Below are 23,621 nucleotides of genomic sequence, written 5' to 3'. Positions count from 1 at the left end.
CGTTCCTTCTCGGGCTTCCAAGTAGCTCCCTGCCAAATTTGGTCGAGATCCGACATTAACTGTGGATGTGTATAGGGAACATACATACACACACACATATATATTTTCTGTTTTATTTATATGGATTAATGCGATTTTTTACGCATGACAGACTATTCAGACTATTTTAGTGTTTCCAATCCCGCGTCGAATTCAGTCCCGCGGGATTTCGAAATTGTAAAGAGATAATCCCATGGAAACCTGGGATCCCGCGGGATTGACTTTATTTTTCTAAAAATTAAATTTTAATGTCAAACAGAAAAGATAGTGCTTTTTGGGAAGGATTGAAGTAGTAGTTGTAGTAGAAGTTGCTTGAAGTAGTAGTTTTCTCGCATTTCCGTACATCAATTGCAGAGCACTACAATGTCAGATCCCAATTATCAATTATCGCTGGGTACGTCCTAAAAGTGTCCCCTAAAATGTAAAATGCATCTTAACAAAGCATTTCTCGTATGGAATGGAAAAGGATTTTTGCTCAAAAAGTAATGCGCTTGATGAAAACAAGTGTTGTGACTCCTCTCTCTATTGTGAAATTTTCTTTAATTTTTTTTTTCCTAAACCCTAATTTTCTGAATTTTAAATTTTAGAGATGGTTTTCAAATATGTTTATAATTTTTACGCATTTTCTCAGTAACTGAAAGAATGAAAACTGAAACATCAAATGAGAATACCAAATCGCCCTCAGAAAAACACTCTATTTTTATGGTGTTCCTCCTAAATGGTAAATCCACCGTACATCAGATGATACAAGGTTTTTCTTGTTCTTCTTGTTCTTAAGAGGAGGGTAATTCAAACTTCACAAGATACTTGTGAAAACAGTCTTTGTATGAGCGGCAAAGGTTAAAAAAATTTTGCAGGAAAAAAAACTATGAAATTCGAAATCCCGCGGGATTCGAGATTGGGATTTCGGGAATAAAAATTCTAGACTACTTACATGTGACAGAACCGAGACTCATTACGCAACACAGAACTGAGACTACGGAAGTGTCACATATCTGAGATTACTTACATATGAGGGATTTTGAAACAAAGGGATTGTAAGTGCCAAAATGAAAAATTTGGACATAATATGTACAAATAATATGCGAACCTCTCCTCTGGTATGGGGCTGGAGATAGTACTAGAAGCACTAATCGGTGCTGCTATACAGCTTGGTTTTGGAAATAAACTGATTAATCTGACCTTTTAACGCGTTTTACTCGAAATTTTAGAAGTTCACTTACATCTATTTACTTCTCAATGCCTCATATGACAGAAATGAGGTGATTTAAGGAGGTCAAGATCAAATCCTTTACAGCCAGCCTTATCAAACCAGAAATTGCAAAAAATATTTTATAAACGTGTCTCGAGATTTCAAGGAACCCCTTTATTCAAAACAAATCTGAGCTTCTAAAGTTCCTGTTAAAAATGATAGCATTCATTGCTCAAATGTACTAAATAATTACGTTATGGTGAAATAATTTAAAACTAATTAATGCTGAAGATGTTACCAAATACCGGCGAGTACATGAAAAGTACGTTTTCGTAGAATTAATGGGTCCGAAAGCCTTGTGTTCGTTTTTTCTCCTCCCCCCTTTTGAAGGCTTCACTTTTACAAGAGTTTCTCGCTTTTTCCAGTATTTCTTCTCTCAAAGGGTGTTGGTAATCAAATACTTTGAATTGCTGATGATGTTGTTAATAATACCACAAGTGGAATTATTAATTTCAGGCAGCATCTCCAAGTCTTTGATTTTCTTTTAGGAATCAGTGTACTTTTGACACTTTTGCAGTTGAAAAGCGATGTGTAATCTTTAATGAGAAACCTCTTAAAGCCTCATTTAAGGAGGAGGGGGGATTTAATCTTCATTATCTTAAATTAAACGTTGGTTTACTCAATTGTATTATGTATTTTTCTTTTCTGTAAATCTCATATTTGTAAAAAATAAAAACGTCAAAAAGCACAAGCTGCATATTACTGCAGATACGTGTTTCAGTGTTACAAGGAACGCCTTTTTCAATGCAAACAAAGTGAGCTTATGTATGAAGACACATCCGACAAAAAGGCGTTCCTTGTAACGCCAAAACACGTGTCTGCAGTAATCTACAATTTGTGCTTTTTGACGTTGTTATTTCTTACTTTACTTTTCAGCACAAAGGTATTTATTTATCTCATATATTTGATGTTCAAATATGCAAATTATTGATGCTAAAAAAACATAATAGGGAGTAAAATATTTAACTTCTTTGATATATAGCGAATAAAACAAAAAGTCGTAAAAACAATTCATTATAATAATTTATGGGAGTCCAAAAAAGGGCAGTTGCTGACTAATCTATACGTAGAGTTTCTCCGATTGTTTGTAATAATTTCAAGAACCTTCTACTAAAATTATAACAAGGGAAATTCGAAACAAATATCTACTTACGCAAATATTTTTAGTCGATACTCCCTGTCAAACAGAAATCATGGGCAAAACTTAAGCATGGTAAACCTTGTCTTTTTCAAATCATTCCTTTTTTAAAAAAAGAAAAGATTGTTTTTCGCGGAATGTAGTTTTTAAGAAATAGTTTTAGAACAAGTATTGAATTTTTTTTCGTTTATAGAAAAAGACATTTGTCTTCAAGCAAAATATTTTTTCTAGTAAGCTCTAGCTGGTAGTTTTCATTTTTCTCTCTCATTTCATTTTTCTATATTTTTCAAATTCTAGAAATTAATTTCACCTGTTCTGATAATAAGGAAAAGCGAAACAAAGAAAAACGAAGTTTCTTCGATTGGAAAATTTTTCAAGTTCATGTCAAGAATGCTTTTTATTTATATATTTATTTATTCTTTCTTTTTTCATCTGATTCTTGAAAATACAGAGAAGAATGCTGCTTTGCTATTAGAATCATATTGAATTTTTCAGTAAAGGAGTAATTACCAAATGAATATTACAAAGCCGTGGGGGGAAGTGTAAACACCTAATGTATTTAAATGAAGTACTACATTTTTTTTAACGAAATATGTTAATACGTTTAAATGTTATGAAAAGGAATCCCTTTTAGCATTTTTTTTAAATTAAAAATATGAAATGCCCCACGTTCACTTTTTGGTAGCGGGAGAGACTTTTTTTTACTAACAAAGAGAAAAATGCAAGTGAATGCCGTCAAAAACTAGTCGGTTTTTATAGTCATTACTACATTTATTTTTTATTAATTGAACGATTAACGATTGGGAGAAAATCTTTTCATAAAAAGGTTTTTTTTTACAGCAACAACTGCTTAGACTGGATGACCACTATGTTTGTATTCTTTTTTCTTCAACTAAGCATTGTTTTCTTCAGCGCGAGAGCAGTCCCTTGAATAGCATAAAAGAATCACGTTGACGTGTTTTTGAGAGACTTTTGATGATCTCAAAAAAAAAGCTGATATTCAGGTATAAAACAAATTAACGGGAGCACCCATTTAGGAATGTACGTAACGTTTAGCGTCCAATGCTGCTTCAATCAGATACGCAACAATCCGATACTTGGTAGCAGTGAATAAGAAGTATCAAACGAACTTGCTCCAGCATGAGATTTATATATACGAGGCAATTATGTTTTTATTACGCCCGACCTGTATGGTCGACAGCAAAAATATATGATTATTGGAGCTCTCCTGGTTGGAGAAACAGTTTCTACGCCAGTCAACCTTATGTGTTTATTCAAAGTAACCTGCGTCAAAGGTGAAAACAACCTACCCTAAGTTGATAAACTTACCCTTGGAAAAGAAGATATGCTAAAATCGAAGTTGACCTATTTTGACAGACGAGCGTTGAACAGAATTGTTAGTCAAAAACGTAAAACCAGACTACTGTAGATAACCCCAGAGATGTGCGACCATCGCCAAATTCCTGTATAAACGAAAATGTTTCCCTGACGCTGCATGCTGCGGCTGCAAACACTGATATCAGAGTAACCACCCTAAAGTATTAGTATTGGCAGTGTTGGCCTCAACGGTAAAGCCTCGTACAACTAACCAGAGGTTTCTGTGGTTCGATGCCAGACTGTAAAAGATCATGTGTATTTACTAATGGTGACAGGAACACATAAAAATGTCGTGGTCACAAAGTCTTCCAAGTTTATGTTCCAATACCTCTTGAGGTGGTGGATTAAGGACTGCTCAACTCCTTGACTAGTTTAAAAAAAACTAAGCTGTCTTTAGAGCCCCGGCCAACCAGTTAAAAACTACTACAGTGGAACTGTAGTGCCACTTACATTGGTTCGCATGGGGAATTCTAGAATGTGATGTTTTAGTGTTGTCGTAGAATGGTAAAAGCTACGACGCTGGTGCTAAGACCACCATAAATTGAACGGAACAACCATGAGAATAGGAGATCTGGTCTGAGGAATCACAATTTACGATATTTCAGATCACTGAAGTATATTCCTATGACAAACACCGACAGAAACATTTCATGTCGACGGCCTGTTTCTGTGATGATTTGGAGAGCGATGTTGTCCAGAGTATAGTCCAGAGAGATGAGGAGAGAATCGGAGGCGAGCATTTTCGCAGTATTCTGCAGATCATTCAAGCAGTAAGCTTAACATTCTGTTTCCCAGAGATAGTCCCCTCTTCAGATATGGCAACATCCTGTACACACAGCTTGCTGTTTCAAACATAGCTATAAGAGCATAATGACGAAATGGAAAATCTAGAGTGATATACTGATTCCCTTGGTATCTACATCATTGTGATTTTGCAGAGCTTTTTAGAAAAGAAAATCCGTGTTTGGTTTTCTCCTTCTTGCACATTGCGGGAATTTAGGACCAATGTACAGAAGGAATGGCTGCAAATTTCCTGAAACTTAGCAAAAATATCTATTTGTCAATCCCACCTTCTATTCAAACTGTATTTTTGGCCAATGGAGATCCAGCCCTAATGATAATACTTTGCATTTTTTCACCAATGTTCCGATCGTTTGTTCCTATGCTTGTATAATACGAAGCGAATAAATGAAATTTGAAAAAAAAAATGCATAAATAATTAATCGAAATGCACTAAAAAGCTTTAGTTATTAAAATTATATTTTTTTTTACATTCATTTTAGCTTGCTTCCTGTGATGGAGAGGGATCCGAAAATTTGGTTCGAAGATTTCGAGTTGAAAATGGTGAACAAACGGAAAAAGATGAGGTGAGAAACTGCTAATGCCTTTTACGTAGCAACACTAAATGATACTTTCGATTTTAAAGTATGATCATTGATGTTTGATAAAAACAGGTCTAAATGTTTCTTTGCCCTGTTTTTATACATTACCAACCTCACTTAATTTATTTTTTAAATCAACTGCGAAATTTAATGTGAAACCTATGTTTTCATAAAGTTTCATACCATTTCGGTATTTAACCTGTTTCCATTAAGCTATAATGTCTGTTGAAAATTGCGCAAGTTTCAATAGTGATTGTTGTTCGGTTGCGAAGATAAGATTGAAAACACCAGAGAGTTGCATAATATCAAAGTGTTACTTAATATTTGAAAACAAGGATTAATTTTTAATACAAGTCTTTAATACAAAATAGTTCTTCATGCAAGGTCGGATTTAAACAAAAAACCAAAATGTATAAAATTCGCAATCCAGCACTCGATTACAACCTTAAAAGAACGCTCAGCTGATCAAAACGCATCTTTAGTACAAAACTTCATGACCAACGATATACATGTTAAACAAACGTATTAGTAGATACAAGCAAAAATTTATTTAGACGGTGATTAAAATAAAAGCTTCGCTTAGTCTGAATGGAAAATTTAGTGGAAGTACAACAGTTTTTTTTTTTTTTTTTTTGTACTGCAGCGAGGTGAGAAAAGGGAGTAAACCTTTCCCAGAACCCTTTCAATTATGTTATGATACCAATTCTTACAGCCTAATAAGATACATTTTATTTTTTCATAATCCCAAAATTCTACAGAAGAAAATTCTGTTTTTTCCCCGAATTTTGTTCAAGGAATGATAAATTTGAGACGTTAAGTATCCTACAATTAAAATTTTGAAAATGAAAGATATTTTAATTTTACTTGTTGTATAATTTAATGCATTAATTATAAAAGTGTTGAATGTTAAAATTAATAAACTAATAAATAAATCAAATTTGATCTAAAAAAAAACACACAGACATCATTTTTCAATGTAAAGTTTTAATTTGAACAAAGTTTACGAATATTTAATTGTTCCGAACAGTTATTTTTATCCACCTTTTATATTTGGTTTACATTTGTTATTACAGAAAATACAAATATTTGGACCTCTATTGTTCTATAAATGAATTCAAACTGTGGAACTATTCTAAAATCATTCAGTATAGAACAAAAGAAAAAGATTCTTGATCTCATTAAAATAAAAGTTTTCTAAGACCCTTATTTTAATAGTTTAAGCAAACGAAACGTGCATTTTCTTTCCAAAGAAACTGTTTTGTTTGCTTCGTAGCATTCAACTCTAATTAAATTTATATTTTTTCTTTCAATTTGAAAATCAATGATAGTTCCTCCTTATAGGTGTATGGATCTCCAAGTACGCCCGTCTTAGAGAATCCTGAATATCAAACAAGATGGTACTTCAAATTCTTTCTGGGAAAATGTAAGCTTCATTTAAATATATACGTAGCTGTTTACTTTCAAATAAATATGAATTCTTTCCATTGCTCTTTTAAATCAAAATCCAATGTTTCCACTTCTCATAATAGTTATTTGTGTTTTTTCTGAATTGTTTACGATTTCTAAAGTATTACTTTTCCTTCATTTTTTAAATGTTACAAAACGTTTGGATAATAAATAAAATAGATCTGCATACTTAATTTTATTTTAGTATCGTTTGTTCGAAAGAAATAAAAATAGCATCTTAATAATCAGGGGAATCTTAATAATCACAAGTATCTCAAACACTAATTGTTTAAATATATTATTTTTTTTAATATTTTGTTTTAGATAAAAGTCAGAAAGAACATTTAAAAGCACAAGTTAAAGATTTGTAAAGTTAAAATGCAAACATGTTCAAACTCTCAACCCAAAATAAAAAAAAACCCAAAAAAAAACAAGGTTTCACCGTTTTATTCAAAAATATCTTTTCTCATTTTTAGAATTCTTAGCAAGTTTGATTTTCGTGTAATTTACAGATCTATAAACAACTTTTATTTTTCCAAACTGATGGACCCAATCCAACCACTCGGTCAGTATGGCATTTATCACATTAAATGCCAATGTAAAATTGGATACGTGGGACAGGCAAGGCGATCACTTAAAGTTTCATTTATAGAAACATGAAAACCACGTTAAAAAACAGAAACTGAACAAATCTTTGATTTCCAAACATTGTTGGGACACATGGCATCATTTTCGCTTTTAAGAGGCCAGGATTATTTGCAGACCTACAAATTTAGGGGAATTGGATTTTTTCAAATCCTTTTATGTTCACAAAAATTCAAATAATCTTTGTAATGAGTCTTTTGCGGTTCCACATATCTCTCCATTCTTAATCGATGGGTTCACATTTACATATTCTGATATGTCAAATCATGCCTTAACACTCGCTGAGATCTGATTGGTCTACCTCCCCCCCCCCTCCCTTTGTATTTAAACTCTCCCATGACCATGTTCCATCCCATTTGCTTGCTTTGCACTATGGAAGGAGGCTATTGTTTCTGAAACATGTACACATTTTAACTTTTCGATCTTTTATTTGTGCTTTCAAACGTTGTTTCTGACTTTTATCTATTTCACGCAGAAAGCTCACACTTTTTAATTGTGTTTTAGTTCGTTTTAGAAGGATAAGGAGTCATGTCACACAATTGTTTCTCACCCCCGATGCCTAAACACAAAATGCCATTCCTCATTAACACGTGGCAGTAATGACATAAAATTTTATTTTCCATGATACAAGGGAGCCCCTTTTTTTTATTTTCAGCCATAGTTGAAGTTGTAAGATTTTTGTCGAAAAACAAGAATATAGATTTTGCTTTAAAAGCTTAGTGTGGTTATTCTGACTTCTCATCTCCGTAAACTTGAATTTCAGGAATGTAAATTAATGTACAAAAAGAAGTGAACATGTTTTCATATGCTTAACGTGTGCAGATTGTAGCGACAAAGAAAAGAAAAATTTCCCTGAAAAATGTATCCATTAGGCCTATATTAATGGAAAATTCCTCACCACCGTGAATCTCACCTCCGTGACAGACCTTATCAATGTCATTAATTCTGAGGTGAAAATAAATGATAGAGTGGGAATACATCAATCTTAGGCACTCGATTAAAATTATAAATTGCCGTTATATTCTCGAAATTACTAAGTACTATTTTTAACACACATTTGAACTAAAAGGATAACTACTAATTAAGCCGTACTTTAATTCAGAGAGCTTATATTAGATTCCCACTAATTGTTAAAATATTTCATTGTTTGCACAATCAACAAAATTACTACTTTGATGATGAATTGGCCTCAATTTTTAAACCTTAAAAGTATTTTTCTTTTTATTTTTCATTTCCGTGAACAAGACATTTTTTAATTTTTTTTATGAGTAAAATAATTGGAACTTAGCTGGACCCAGAGTTGGGCAAATTTTAATTGCATGAACAATTAAAGATTAACAATTGATTAATTGGTTAACGAAACCGCAACAACTAACAATTGATCAATTGTAAATGTGGAAATTAACTATTAATTAATTGTTAATTGTAGTTTACTACAATTAACAATAAATTAATTGTTACTTGTAGTTTGCTACAATTAACAATTGTACATTGTTTTGTGAATTTTAATTAAAACTAACTCTTAAAAAATTACTGGTTTTGTACATATAATAGATTATACAGGCAACAGGTCTACCTGGGACGTGGACGGGTACTATATTATTATCTATTTAAATACACATGTTAGCAACTAATAAAAGATCAATACTCAACAGTAACTTTATAACGAGCAATAAAGTATTTACTGCAGCATATGACTTTTCTGAAAAAATATTATGGCTCCAGCGAAATTTCCTCAGAAAAAGTATATTTCAATTAAAAATTCAAACACATTTTTCTTTTCCTAATTTTGTCACTTTTTTTCTAATAAAAGTCCGAAATAACATCTGAGAGAAATTTCAAAAATGTATCCTTATTATGTACATGATTTAGGAAAAAATTAAAACAGAGCGGTCTCTGAGACCTCACATCCCCTGTTATGTAATTATTTTTCACCTTCCCTGTTATGGGTTAAACTAAAACAATTATTTACACAAACTTAAAACACTTAATTAAAACAGAAACATTTACGTGTGGAAAAAGCTTGCCTAGACGAGCCTAGTTCACGCGGCGAGCAAGCAATCAGCACTGAACGAAAATACGAAACTGAATAATACTTTTGACTGTGTACACTGCGCTGTACCAATTGATACATAAAGTTAATTGCTAGTTTTAATTGTTTCATAAAACAATATAAAAACTTAATTGCAATTATTTTAGTTGTGAAAAACGATTAACGTACATAATTCAATTAAATTAATTGCAAAGTGCAATTAATAGTTTAATTGCAATTAATTTAATTGCGATTGATTTAATTGCAATTACTTTTACTCAATTAACAAGGTAATTGAAAAAATAATTAATGCCCAACACTGGCTGAACCATTGTTTATGGTTACTTCTAGTAGGTAACACTTTAATGTAAGAATGAAAAAAAAAAGATTTCAAAATTGAAAAATATTTGCGTTCAAAAGTTACATTTTCTGGAGAATGACCCATTAGTAACATTAAATCGAACATATTCGAGTCACTTAACTCAAAGTGCTTAGGTGCTCATGCACTTAAGTACTCAAACTCAAAGTGCACTTATGCACGGTAGGAAAATGAAAGATTCCAATTTGTTGGAATGTTAAAGCGTCCGATTTTGACTCTTATGCCCTAAAATAAGTTCGACTTCAAATCCGAAGCCTTGGTGTTTACCCTGGAAATATGATTATGAAGATGTTATTTATTTATTTATTTATTTCCAAAATTTCTTTCTTTTTTTTTTAAGTTTAATTTTGGCAGCGAGAAATAAGTTTGTTCTCATGAACTAATTGAGGCATTCTTAAGTATTGTAAAATAATAATATGAAATTGCATATAATATCAAAAAATACCAATATTTCTTCTTCCCTTCTTTTCACTGTAAGATCTTGGTTTTTGCATGACGATATATCTATAAAATGAAATTTATTGTATTTTTTCTCTCTCTTCTTCTTTCATTAAAAATAAATACCCATTTCTTTTCAGTAAAAAGTTCCTTGTACGGACCGTAATAATACACAGAAATTGCAAATCACAAAACACAAGTGAAATAAAAAATAATTTCTTTTTTAATTGAATTTAAAGCTATTTAGTTCAGCCTCTAAAAGTAAAATTTGAAAATATACAGTTAAATGCTTGAAATTTACTTTTACGGCTCACATTAAGCCAAATTAAAGATTCACTTATGAAAGAATTAAGTTCACTTTTTCGCGAACAGTTAGTTTTTAATCAAGTCAATGCCCTTATTTGTGAGAATCATTAAATCTTACGACCAGCGGCGCTAAGCTTGAGTAAGCTTTGACCTTTAGTGAAATTCTTACGATAAAAGAGCTTCTTTTATTTCTTCTCACGAAACTTAAATCTTGGCACGTTCACAGCTGTTGCTATTATTATTGAACATATTTTAATGCACAGGGGACAAAATCAATGAAAACAGAAATAAGAAAATCTTGTAGTTTTATGTTTTTGAGACACTGCCAAATGTTTTTAACGTAGCATCTTATCATAATACGTTTTAGTGTCGTATTTAATTAATATCTCTTAGTAGTATTTTAAATTTTTAAACAAAAATGCATTTCCTAAAATTGTTTGGCTTGGTTCCAATTTCTTTTTAAGTACCAAAGGAAATAGGTATTTGCGATTTTTTTTTTTAACCTTTTTCAACCTTTGTAAGACATAGTCGAGAAATCGCTTTAAATAAGACCCTTAATTAGTTTTTTTTTTTTTTTTTTGAAAAATAGTGAGAACTGTTTCAACACTTTACTTTGATATGACATCTAAATAGTTATAATATTCTTCTTGTTTAAGATCAAAGTATAATTGATTCATGTGTACACTTAGAGATTGTTAGTTTTTGGTTTCACTAGAGTCAATTTAAAAAAAAATCGTAGTCTAGTAATTAGTAATTTCACCGCAGGTGACTCAAAAACAAATGCTTAAATTTAGTATGTATGAAACGTGCAGCGACTAGTAGTGCTCTTACATTTTCGAAGAAATAAAAATTTCCTAATAGGCTCTTTACTCTCTTTTTTTTTTTTGTGGAAAATGTATTTTATTTGAGTACATTTTCATATCAAAGTATTTCCCTAAGTTATATCTCAATTTATCTCGTTGGTTTAATGCCATTTGGTGAGGGTTTTTATGAAGACCAAGTACTGTTTAAAATGACGTTTGGAAATAATTACTCAGTGAGAATAAAAATCTTAGACTTTAATACTTTTTGAGCAAAAAAAAAAAAATAATGCTTTTTGAAACTGTGTGTGCAGATTTTCACTACAAAATGGTTCTACATCCTAAGAAAATATTTAGTAGAAACCAATGGACTTGTATACTTATTAAATAAAACATGTTTATGAAAACATGGTTATGAAAAATGATTGATTTTAAAATTTAAAAACCGAAATCATCCACGATGGCGATTTAACTGCATACAATCGAGTCATAAATAGATAAAGAAAAGTATAGGTCGTAAACACTCACCAAAATGGCATCAAACCAACGAGATAGACTGAGATATAACTTAGGGGAATACTTTGATATGAAAATATACTTAACTAAAATATATTTTCCTCAAAAAATGAATAAAGAGCCTATTAGGAACAGATTATTTCTACGAAAATGTATGGGCACTGCTAGTCATTGCACATTTCATAGATACTAAATTTAAGCATTTATTTTTGAGTCACATGCGTTGAAATTACTATTTGTTATACGATCTTTTAACTTAGAAACTTACAACTTTTAACTTATTAAAGAAACGTTTATAGGGCAAAATAATTAAAAATAGTTCTTCCCCTTTCCTTGAAATCGCACGCTATGCAATTTTTGAGTATTTTACTAGGTTTTAAAAAATAAAGTCCATTAAAACAAGTCAGAACATCACTTTAATTTTAATAATGACTGCAAAAAAATCGAAAAAAATTAAATTTTTGATGATTTTTAAAACTTTTTTTTGTACCACTAGGGAAACTCTTTATTATGTTTTATTAAAGTAAGGGATTTAAGAAAGACAACCAAAGTATAACAAATCTTCTATTATCTGTTCTAAGTGAACTTGAACTTGGTATAATCTACAAGCACATAAGTATTTTTTAATTAACTGAAACTTTTTTTTTGGGGGGGGGGGGGAAATATTAGGGCTCAATCTACATTGAAGTTTAAGGATGGATGTTCAGCTGCTTATTTTTTTTTTTAAATTTGTGAGCTTTTATTTATGAGATGAACTTTAGACTATTTACCTGTGAAAGGAAATAGATAACTATAAGCGCCCCGTACTTTATTTATTTATTTACTTGCCAAACAATATGCCCTGAGCAAACTTTTGATTATTTGATTAATCAATTTTGCCGGAATGTAATATTTTTGCATATATATTTGCACTTTATCCCCGAAATTTTAAACTTTTGTTTTTAATTTTTATGTGTTTGTATATACGCAGCCATTGTGTGAAATAATATGAAGTATCAAATTTAGAAAAAAAATTATTTCTATTTAAAAAATAACGGTTTGTACGAGGGCTGTTCAATAAGTAATAAAACTTAATTCATTAAAAATACAGAAAAACGTTAATCGTCGTAATTTAAATGCTTTAAAAAAAAAAAAAAAAATTCTGCGGGACTAAATGCATTTATTCCCACGTTCTGTCAACTTCTTAAAAACTTGTAAACGATAAGTTTGTGAGACCTTGTTCAAAACCGCCTTCAAAGAATTTAAACATGCTTTGTTGCTTTCAAAATGTTTGCCTCGTAATGTTTTCTTAAGTTCAGGAAACAGCCAGAAATCACTGGTGCAAAATAATTGTGATTCCCCTTGATGATAATAGCAGTTGTGTTAATCATTGTCTCTGTGAAGGTGGTCTCTCGCGTTCAATATTTTCCAAAGTTTGCCGGCCTTCCTTAAAAGATTTATGTCAGTAAAAAGTACCCGAGTCTAAACATTGCTTCATCGTTGAAAACGACATATCAACTATCTCCGATGCTGATTTTTGCAGACGAGAACAAACTTGAATCGCATTACTTTGTTCGTTTTGACAACTGGCTGCCTCTTGTAGGCGCCCGCCAACATGCTTCAATTCAATCACGTGATACTCAGGAACATGGGTCTGTACACGCCAACTATTGGTAGCTTTTATTAATACAGACAACAGACATTTTTCATGCCACAGAAATTAACATTCCGATGAGTGGTTTCGCGGCAATAAAATTCGTCTTATATCTTGCTTGCGCTCGCCAACAAGCTTCAATTCAATCACGTGATACTCAGGAATATGAGTCTGTACGTACCAAGTATCGGTAGCTTTTGTTAATGCAGACAACAGACTTTTTTCATGCCAAAGAAATTAACATTTCGATGAGTGGTTTCGCGGCAATAAAATTAGCCTTATTACTTGTTGAACAGCCTACGTATATGTTGCGGGCAAAGCTTACAATTTTTTTTTTTTTGTAAATAAAATCTTTTTTGAACATTGATACTTTATATTACGATATCTAATGGCTCCTTGTATTCAAATACCAGCTGCGTTGCCCAGCTTTGCCCGGTCCACCTTGAAAATAAAAATTGTGTCAAGTGACGTATATTCAACAATCAGGCGTAAAAAATAAATTAAAAAAACATCATGATTTCCTTTCCAAACAATGACGACAATATTTAAATACTTTTAAGAAATTAAATCCAAAAAGATGGATTTAAAATACGTAACCGTGGAAACACAAAATGAAATAAGTTTAAGGAATTAAAATGCGAAAGAAAATGGTTCACAATTTGAATGGAATCGAGATTTCTTAAACTTGATTTAAAAAGGCTTGTAACTTTTTTTCCTTTCGAGATAAAAGCTTATTTTTTCGACCATAGGTCAAGTTAGATCGGGAGTAAAAAAGGTTGCTTTTTCTAGCGCCTTAAAAATTCGAGCCAAAAACGCAAATAACTCCCGCCATAATAAAGTTAGAGCATTGAAACAAATTGCGTAAAACGCGGAAAATTCTACCCTTTCTAACGATATGTAATATTACTATTTGCGAGTAATTTTTCACCCCCATATTGGGAATTTATGTGAAAATTGGAAGTAAATTGGAATAAAAAAAGAACTATTCATAGAGTTGTTTTCGAACTGTTCTGCAAACCTTCTCAGGACTCAAAGGAACAAACTGTGAAAATTTCAGCGCAATCGACCGGGTAGTTCTTGAATTTTGCGAGTTCAAACACACAGACGCTTTTTGGGGACTTCATTTTTGGGAATAAAGCGCAGATATTTACTTTGCAATTTTTCTCATCCGTATTAATGGATTGAGATTATTTATTTTTAAACGCATAAATGAACTTCGTTCTTTATCTAGTTATATTGTGTTATTTTATTTATTTATTTATTTATTTATTTTTTCAAGTTAGCAGGTGCAGTTATTGTTGACGTTGTTTATATGTGATATAATATATTTTCAGTGCATCAAAATTACGTTGGAGCAGATTCGGAAAAGACACCTTTCTTCCTATCGGTAGTACTCACAGATGCCAATGCACAAGGTGTCCAGCAATATCGAGCCATTTTATGGCGAAAGACGGTGAGTAATAAAATTATTTTTGAACGTAATACTTGACAGGAAAAATACATCACTACTACGTAGGAGTAATTTTTTACTTTTCATTATTATTATTTTCCTTTTTCTTGAAACAGTTAACACAAAAAAATAAAGCTTTCGTCTTTTGGCCTAGATCTAAATCTAATTTGGCTCCTAAAGTAAAAATAAATGAATAAATACATGAAAAGTGGCTTAATACATCATAAAAATATTGTAAGAAAATATTCAAACTAGAATTTAAAAAATAATAATTAAATAAATATTGCGAAAATAAAAATTGGAACATAGAATATTTTGATGTGGGACATGTTTGTCTATCGGTCTCTCGATCTGTCTATCTGTCATTTTTTCAGTCAGTCTGTGTGGCTCCTCGCCCGCCCTTGAAACTCTTTCCAAGGAAAGTTAGGCTTAAACAATGTTTTTTTCGTTCCATAGATCTCCACGAGGACACTTTATTCCCAGTATTCCTTTCTTTTTATTATTTAAAAAATATTTCGTTCAAATTCGAACAGTTTAAAAATCTTTAACATTACTGCCTACAAAAAAAAATTAAGACCAATGCAAATCCCAAACTTAAAGACAAATTTCATTGAAATAACCTTTGTTGGAAAAAAACTCTTGACGAACCGCATGCTCAAATATGAATTTTTAAAATGCGCAATTTAAAAAATTACATTCACGTTTACGGGGAATTTAAGGCAAATATGGAATTCGAACTTAAAGGCGGATTTGCTTTAAACTAATTTTTTTTGGTAAAAGCTTTAACGAAGATCATGTTAAAAAATTATTCCTTGCTTCGAGTATTTTAATGGATTTTTTTTTTAAGTTCATAAACTTTGAACATCAATGCGAGCAGGATATTTTCAAATAGTTTTATCTAAGGAGCCAACAACCCAAAGAATTAGTTTTGGAAAAAAAGAAGTTGAAAAAAATTATGCAGATTTCGAATATTTTCTTAATTTTTGGTTTCAAGAAATGAGAAAAAAGCTTTTCTAATAAGAATCAAAAGACCTTACTTGTAGACTTATTATTAATGCATGTCTGAGATAAATATGAATGAATCAAAATCAAATGAATTCAAAGCGCATATATTTTTGCCAGGGCTGTGAAGTCGGTGGGGAAATGACCGATTCCGATTTCTTGAATATTAAAGCCTTCAGTCTCGACTCTTTTGCTTCAAAATAATTTTGATTTTAAATCCTATAAGCACTGGTGTTTACTATGGAATAATGATTATTGATATAATTCTTTTATTATTTTAATTATAAAGTTTAATTTAATTACGTTTAATTTTGGCAACGGTAAAAAATGAAAATTCGATTGCTTTATTTTCAACAGATAAAAAAAAGAAATATGCAAAAGATTTAATTACTGAGTAAAATTGTTAGCTTGAGAGAGCTTTATTTATTTTTTTTTATTTATTTATTTTCTTAAGTATCTTCATTGATATATTTAAGTCTTTGGCAAAGGGGGAAATAATGTTCGAGGCGCTTTATATTCACGAAAAATATCTATAAACGGGTTCATTAACATAAAATATACGTATTTTGATTTGCATTTTATTTTGTTTATTTTATTTACATTTATTTTATTTATTCATTTATTTTTATTTATTTATTTATTTATTTATTTATTGTAAGCGATGAAAGAAATTTTTAATGGAAAAATTTATTGAGTACATCGTTTAAAACTTCTTTTACTTTATTTGTTGGTTTATTTATTTTTCACGTAACTATTTCATCAGATGATATAGGCATATTTTGTTTTTAGGGATCTGGGCTTTAAATGCTTAAAAGGTATGCTTAACATATTTTGCACTCTTAGCTAGTTAAGAGAATATTTATCAGGCGCTAGAGAGTCAATATTTGTAAACGGGAAAATAGGCTCATTTAGGTCTGGACGGAACTTCTTGTTCCTTTTTAATTTCCTATTTGAACACTTTTTTAGCATAAAAACGTCATTGAATGCACTATGAGAAAATGCAATAGTTAACTTCTGTAACTATTAACGTTGCGCAAGATCTTTTAGTTTTTGTGAGTTATACTTTATAGATTGTATAAAACATTCCTATAATCCATAAACTTTCGATGCATGACAAAGATTAAGCACGCAATGTCTTTTTTTCTTTGATAAATAACGAAATATATTCTGTGTTGAATGCAATCCTGTCTCTGCAATCGGCAAATTGAAAATTAAATTGTGAATTTTATTCTAATAAAATACACAATTGTCATGTAATTAAAGTTTTTTAACGCGTATTTCAGCCGTTTTTTAACTTAAAATGACAAACGAAACAAAGCTATTCATAATATAAATGAATACAATTTATTGAAAAATGAAAGGGAATATGGGGACATTGAAACGGCTATTTTAAGAAATTGATGTGTTATGAAAAAAATGAATATACCCGACGAAGTGTGCATTTTTTGTAGAAAAATAGTTTAAACAGTCATGATTTACTACAACTGTTTTCAAAAACTAATTATTTAACAACCAAACGCATAAATGTATTGCATTTTGCAACAATATTGCAAACCTTTGTTCATTCACATGTATAGTTACATGTTTATTGTATGTATAATTATTTTTTTACTTAGGGAGCACAAAAAATCTGCCTTTCTCATTCACCTGGAAAGCCGCTAACAGTAAAATCAATATTAAGGTAAGAACTTTTAAACCAACATAAAAAAGCTAAAGTTTTACAATAATATTACATGCAGATGCAATAGCAAAAATATGTGCTTTAAACAAATATATTATTATTTTTTTAATTTAAGGAGCTGCTGTAACTTTAGTTCCTTATATTTTTATGAAGATTTTTCCGTTAGAAAAAGGTAATTGAGCACAATTTCAGTCTTTGAAAGATTCAGGAGCCTGGAAACATATTAATATTTCCAAGATATTTTACTTCATTATTTTCTTTTCCTATATGTTTTAATTATATACAAATTTGAGTATACGAAGCTGCTTCTGTTTTCCAAATATTAAACTTTTCAATTTTCATTATAGTTTGGGATTATTTCCTATTTTTAGACATTGCTTTATATTTTAACTTATGTGATGAAAGCGTATTTTTCATGATGAGTTTTGATCGTATTCACTTACGCCATCTGATGCCGAATTTTCTATGCGCTCTTCACAAAGGCCTTTTTACGTGCCAAAAGACACTCAGATTTTATGCAGAAAAGCTAAGATGTTAAGGCAACTAGTGATACCGGTTTACGGTAACTCCATGTCAAAACACTTCTATATTATTTTCTTGCTATCTTTGTTGTCTACTCCGGTTCTTGATAGAACCATTTTTCTAATTCTTTATTTCTGAATTCTTACTGATGTGGTAAAATTTCTCGGAGGTGATAAGTGTCTCTCTTTAGCCGTGGCATTGACGTTTGAAGGATCAGAAGAGGGGTTCGTTTAAACATGCCCTCTTTAAAAATATGTTTTCATTTTCGTTTTCAGGTTCGTCTACACATTCTAATATCAACAAAGAGCAAAGGTTTTGTTCATTTCTGTAATTTCTTCAAAACTTAAAAATGTGTATTTGTACCCCTTTGCTTCTCACTGCATCAATTGTTGAACCTTAACTACAATTTGTAAAGTTATTGAAATTTTGAACAGCAGTGACAGATCCATGATGGTCGAAATGAGTAAAAAATGGCCTTTTTCCAAGGGTCCATATTTCGGTCAGTAATGAACAAAAGTTTTCCAAATTGATTTATGACGGTTTCACCGCCTAAAATTGAGTGGTGTTTTGTTTAAAAAAATCGTTTCTATGGGCCTGGAGAAAATTCTGAAAGGAAATGTCGTTCTAAAAAATCCTTTGATCAAGACGATTTATTAATACTCGTGGATAAAAATTATACAGGCTTGCACAAGAGTATCATTCGACGGAACCATAAAAATGAAATCTGGAGTTTTCTTTGCTGCTATTAGCAAAACGAAGAAACAAATCACAAGTGTAAGGTCGGAGCGACCCTTTAAAGCTTGTAAGCATGCAGCGAGCATAAAAGCACTGACCATTTACACTGATCCCCAGGTCTTTGAGCATACAATGATCATTGTCTTCTCAGATTCCATTATGGCTCTGCAAGCAATTCTTTGCAAGCGATTCAAAATAACAAGCAATATCTACTCACGTCTATAAAAATCCGTGCAATGTTCAAATCAAGCTTTCACCAGGGCAACTAGTTCATTATTTCGCCACAATATAAAAGAGTTTCTTCGACCATTTGCACTAGTTTTCTCCGAATTCTTTGTTTTGATTTTTATTCTCTTCGCTGCTAGGCTATCATTCTAGTATCAATTGAAGCTGTTTAAAATGCGAAAGAAAACAGAGTGTTTGAATGAAGTTTAACCTATGTTTCAGTATATTTTTACAAAGAAAAAAAATTATCATCTTCAGAGGTTGGTCAACATTTTTGGGCTGTAAAAAGATAAGCTATCGCACTTTTAATGAAACCTTGTAGAGAACATGCATCAACACGTGTTTTTTTTTTTAATTACAAAAATTTAAAATCATACTATTGTTTGAATCTCTCATTTATTTGAAATTTAACTGTTGAAAATTTTGACCTTAGTGTGTTGCTGTTAATACATTATTAGCAAATCGATTGGTCGGGTAGACGGCCAGTTGTAAATTAAAGTGTTCACGTTATTCTGTGAGCAATATCAAAAAGTTGTGTGTTTAGTTTCTAAATGAAATTCTAGACATTAAAAGACATGACTTGAAAATTGATTTTATTTTTTTATCTGTTAAAATAACTCAAATGCATAGTAAACTTTTGCATTTGGCTTGAAATGCATAATAAAATTAAACAATAAAATTTGAAAGTGTATTTTGTGCTCAGTTTATCTCTTTGAAAAATATTCCGTAATCAAACAAAAGATTTATTAAACACAACAGGACAAATTGAAATATGATACAAAAGTATCCAAAATAATTACTTCTTCACATTGAGTGGATTATTTCAATTAAACTCAGAATACATCATTGATGGTGATATCTCTTTTTTATTTTTATTATTATTATTATTTCAGTTGAAAACAGACAAATGAAAGAAATTTACAATCGCATTAGAATAGTTATTGCTAAAGTATTTTAAATTGATTGAATTACCTATTGTTTTCGGTATACAATAGGTAGGTACGGTATAGGATGAAAAATTTATATACCTAAGTAAAATATTTTCACAATACCTTCTATTAAAAGAATAACAAAATTGCGTTCATTTTAAAACATATAATGAAAAATCCTTCAATGAGTTAATTGAATTCTTTAATAAAGTTATTTTTCACAATGTTTTATTAAAATCTATGAAAATGCATCATGTTTTCTTTAAATTTCATTGTAGAGATTAATAATTTGATCTCTTTTCTTCTGCATCTTTGAAACTTCACTATCTTCCGAATTTGTCAATGATATGAAAGTTTAATTTTATTTCCTTTTTGGATTTTTTACTGTAAGTTCATTATTATTTTTAAGTGAGTATAACTTTTTCAAGCATTTAATGAAGTATTTCACGTATTTTCAGCAATTTTCAAAATATGGATAAAATAGAAAAAGGACCAAAAGAAATTTTTTCACCAGAAGTTCAAAAGGTAATATTCAATCTTAAGATAACTATTTAACGTTCCTAAAATATTCAAAGCACAAATGTTGGATGACTCTGTAATAGCAGAGTTCCTTTCAGTGTAGTGTAAAGCCGCAATAATTATACTATTGTGTTAGAAAACTGAAAAAAAATGAGGTTATGTAAAGTTACGATAAATGCATGCCTATCAGTTAGGCTGCCTTTTCGTACCAGACGACTTTCGAGAAATTTAATTAGTATTCAAACTTAAGAGAATTCGTATGTTTTGTGGAATCTTTTGTAAAGAAATAAACGAAATATAAAACCACTGCTTGGAGACAAATATGCACATCTTGTACGTCGAATACTTAACGAGTTGCACAAGTTAGAGAGTTGCACAAGTTTTTGCAACTTATGGAGACAGTATCGAGATCAGAATCCATTGGGAAAAAGCAGGGGCAAGGTCATTCAAGAAGTACGATGGCCAGAGCAGATCACCATTTGTAAATTAAACCGAAACATAACCGGGATGCTGCAGCTTCTCAGCTCTCATGATTTGTATGCGGATACAAAAACACGAATTTCAAGAGCGAATGTTTCCAGAACACTTTATGAGATTCTTTCATGAACGACATTTTGAGTTTTCAATGCTAGTGCCATCTGCATGCCTTTAGCTAATAATGTACCAACGGAGAAAACAATTTTATTTAATAAATACCAATTATAAAGATACAAGTAGTTATCAAAATAATGGAACCAGTTGGAAAATCCTTCGTGAATGAACTCTACCGTAAATGTTCTGTTTATTAAGGTGACATTCTAACTTTAATCACTTACACTGGTGAATCCAGATGGTGATTGAGTTCTGTGGTCACTTTTGCTGCTGTTGTTCGCTTTTTATACATTATAATTCATTTCAATACCCGTCGTTTTCGTTCCTCGAGTTTCTCTTTCCGTCCACTATTTTGCTTTGCCCAGCTTGTCTTACTGCACTGTGTGTATTCTGCCATGACTTTAGATACTGTACCTCTAGAAACGCCAAAAGGTTGAGATGTTTCAGCTACACTTGCTCCAGCTAGACGCGCTCCAACAATTTGGCCTCTTTAAAAATTTGAGAGGTCCGACACATCACGCACTTGAAAAAAATCTAAGACTTCCATATCTTCCGTTAAACCATCAAATACTACCAGTATATATACATTGCTATTTCTATAAAAAAATACATCTAGTTTTATTCTTTATCACTTACGAAGCGACTTCAAAAATGTCACTTTTATTCAAAGGTGTTTCCATTATTTTGATAACTACCTGTATATACATACGTCTTAAGTAGTTGTTCTTGTTTCAATGAATTGTCCTTACCAACGCAAGACTTTATAATCACCCCATATACTATTTCGGTCACTAGCTACAACTTTAAACCAGAATATTATCTTTGAAAAATCCCGAAACCTTACCGATGGCAACTTTACATTAAAGAATAAGGATCCATCTCTGCCGTACCTATACATTACTTAGCGTAATTCAGTCGTATAGTATGGACCTTAAATCACCTCACTCATGTGGCTTGTTGATTGGATGACAAACATCTTCCCTTTTTTCAATTCTTTTGCCCATCCCATCTCGTTAACAAGTTTTAAATAGTAATTTATAATAAGACTAAATATATGTTTTTTTTTAATTCCAAAGTTTTACTAATCATAATTTTTTAAATATCTTACGTTATAAATGCCCAAAATAAAAACAAATCGAATTTTACCAAATTATGTTACGAATTGGAAACAATTTTACACTATCTGGACCTAAAAGGAATTTTTCACTCGTAGGAAGCAATCTATCTCTTAGCAATATAAAGTTTCCTACATACTAAACCAAGTTTTACACTAAGAAAGCATCAATTATCTTTCAATTAAAAAGTAATTAATTGCACTCTGTGCTCTTTAGAAACAGTAGCTTTTCTGCCATCATTTACTCAATCAATTTATACTACCTGATCAGTACATCGTGAAATTAATTAAAATGCTTTGAATGATGAAATAAGAGAAATCCTTCTTGTATCGGTCTCTTTTGACGTGCGCGTCTTTCAGAAATAAATTCTTAGTCGTCTCACATTTTTGAGGATTAGCGTATAAAAGAGTCTTCATTTTGTAAAGCAAACTAATTGGGAGTACGAAATGTGATAAACAAAGAGCTTAGACATAATTAAACGCCTCTCTCCTTGAAAATTCAGTTATTTTCTCAAAATTCATTCAAATAGCAGCAGAAGATTATGTATCAACGTGTAAAAAATATGATGGTGTTACTTTTCAATATTTTGATCATAGGAGGATCATTATTTTAATTAAATATTTGCTTTTAGTGTTTGGGAAAAAAATGATTTTAAACGTAATAACCTTGTAAATGAAGATACAAGTAAATATGAAAACTAAAAAAGGATGTATGCAGTTTAAATATTATTTGTTTTTCTTTGGTATTTTAGGAAACTTGGATATTATTTAAAAGAAGAAAAAAACAAATTTAGAAACATTCGGCTCTTCATCTGTGTTGCGATCTTTCTTGCTCTAAAAAATAATGAAATTAAACTAAAAACTAGATTTCCCTGAACTTAAAAGGTATTAACTCAACACTGAATATGTATATATCTCTATATTTCTTTCACATTTAAAAGATTCTAATGTATAACAACTAAACTAATGTATAACAACTTAATATCAAAGAAAAATAAATCAATACTGTAGGTATCTTAATTATGTAGATTCTGAAGGTATAGTGGAACGACAAATAAAATCAAGATTCAGTTAAGTTTTTTTTTTCAACCTTATAACTTTATAAAATACAAGAAATAACAGCGTATAAAAGCACAAAAGTTCTAATAACTGCATACACGTGTTTTGGGGTTACACGGAACCCCGTTTTCAATGCAAAATAATTGAACTTGGGGATTAAAAAAAAGACATCCAACGAAGTCTTTTGTCCAATGTCTCTAATGAAAAAAAAAATACGTATTGAGAAACTTGGCAATTTTCTTGAATTCAATTTGATAATTTTTAGTGTTAATGGATGACCAGGTAAGATTTAGTATCCCCAGTAGGCAACAGCATAAGATTACTCAAAAATGCTAGATACAATACAAAAGTACAATGCAGGTAAATTAAAATGTTTATTGTACAAATTCTCTAGAAATGATATTGTAATAA

General features: G+C 30.8%; 1 protein-coding gene across 1 annotated transcript in view; it reads left to right on the top strand.

Moving 5' to 3' along the window:
* LOC129223206 (GTPase-activating Rap/Ran-GAP domain-like protein 3) overlaps positions 1-23,621 on the top strand; it is a 199,000-nt gene that overhangs the window by 58,399 nt on the left and 116,980 nt on the right. Inside the window, exons 3-7 of the mRNA XM_054857773.1 lie at positions 5,090-5,173; positions 6,530-6,611; positions 14,718-14,836; positions 17,452-17,516; positions 20,386-20,452. Coding sequence (XP_054713748.1) covers positions 5,090-5,173; positions 6,530-6,611; positions 14,718-14,836; positions 17,452-17,516; positions 20,386-20,452 — 417 coding nt within the window. The remainder of the gene's footprint in view (positions 1-5,089; positions 5,174-6,529; positions 6,612-14,717; positions 14,837-17,451; positions 17,517-20,385; positions 20,453-23,621) is intronic.

This window comes from Uloborus diversus, chromosome 5 (assembly GCF_026930045.1).
Source record: "Uloborus diversus isolate 005 chromosome 5, Udiv.v.3.1, whole genome shotgun sequence".
Classification (NCBI taxonomy): Eukaryota; Metazoa; Arthropoda; class Arachnida; order Araneae; family Uloboridae; genus Uloborus; species Uloborus diversus.
The sequence above is the reverse complement of the archived record's forward strand: the minus strand, read 5'-3'. Positions and strand labels throughout refer to the sequence as shown.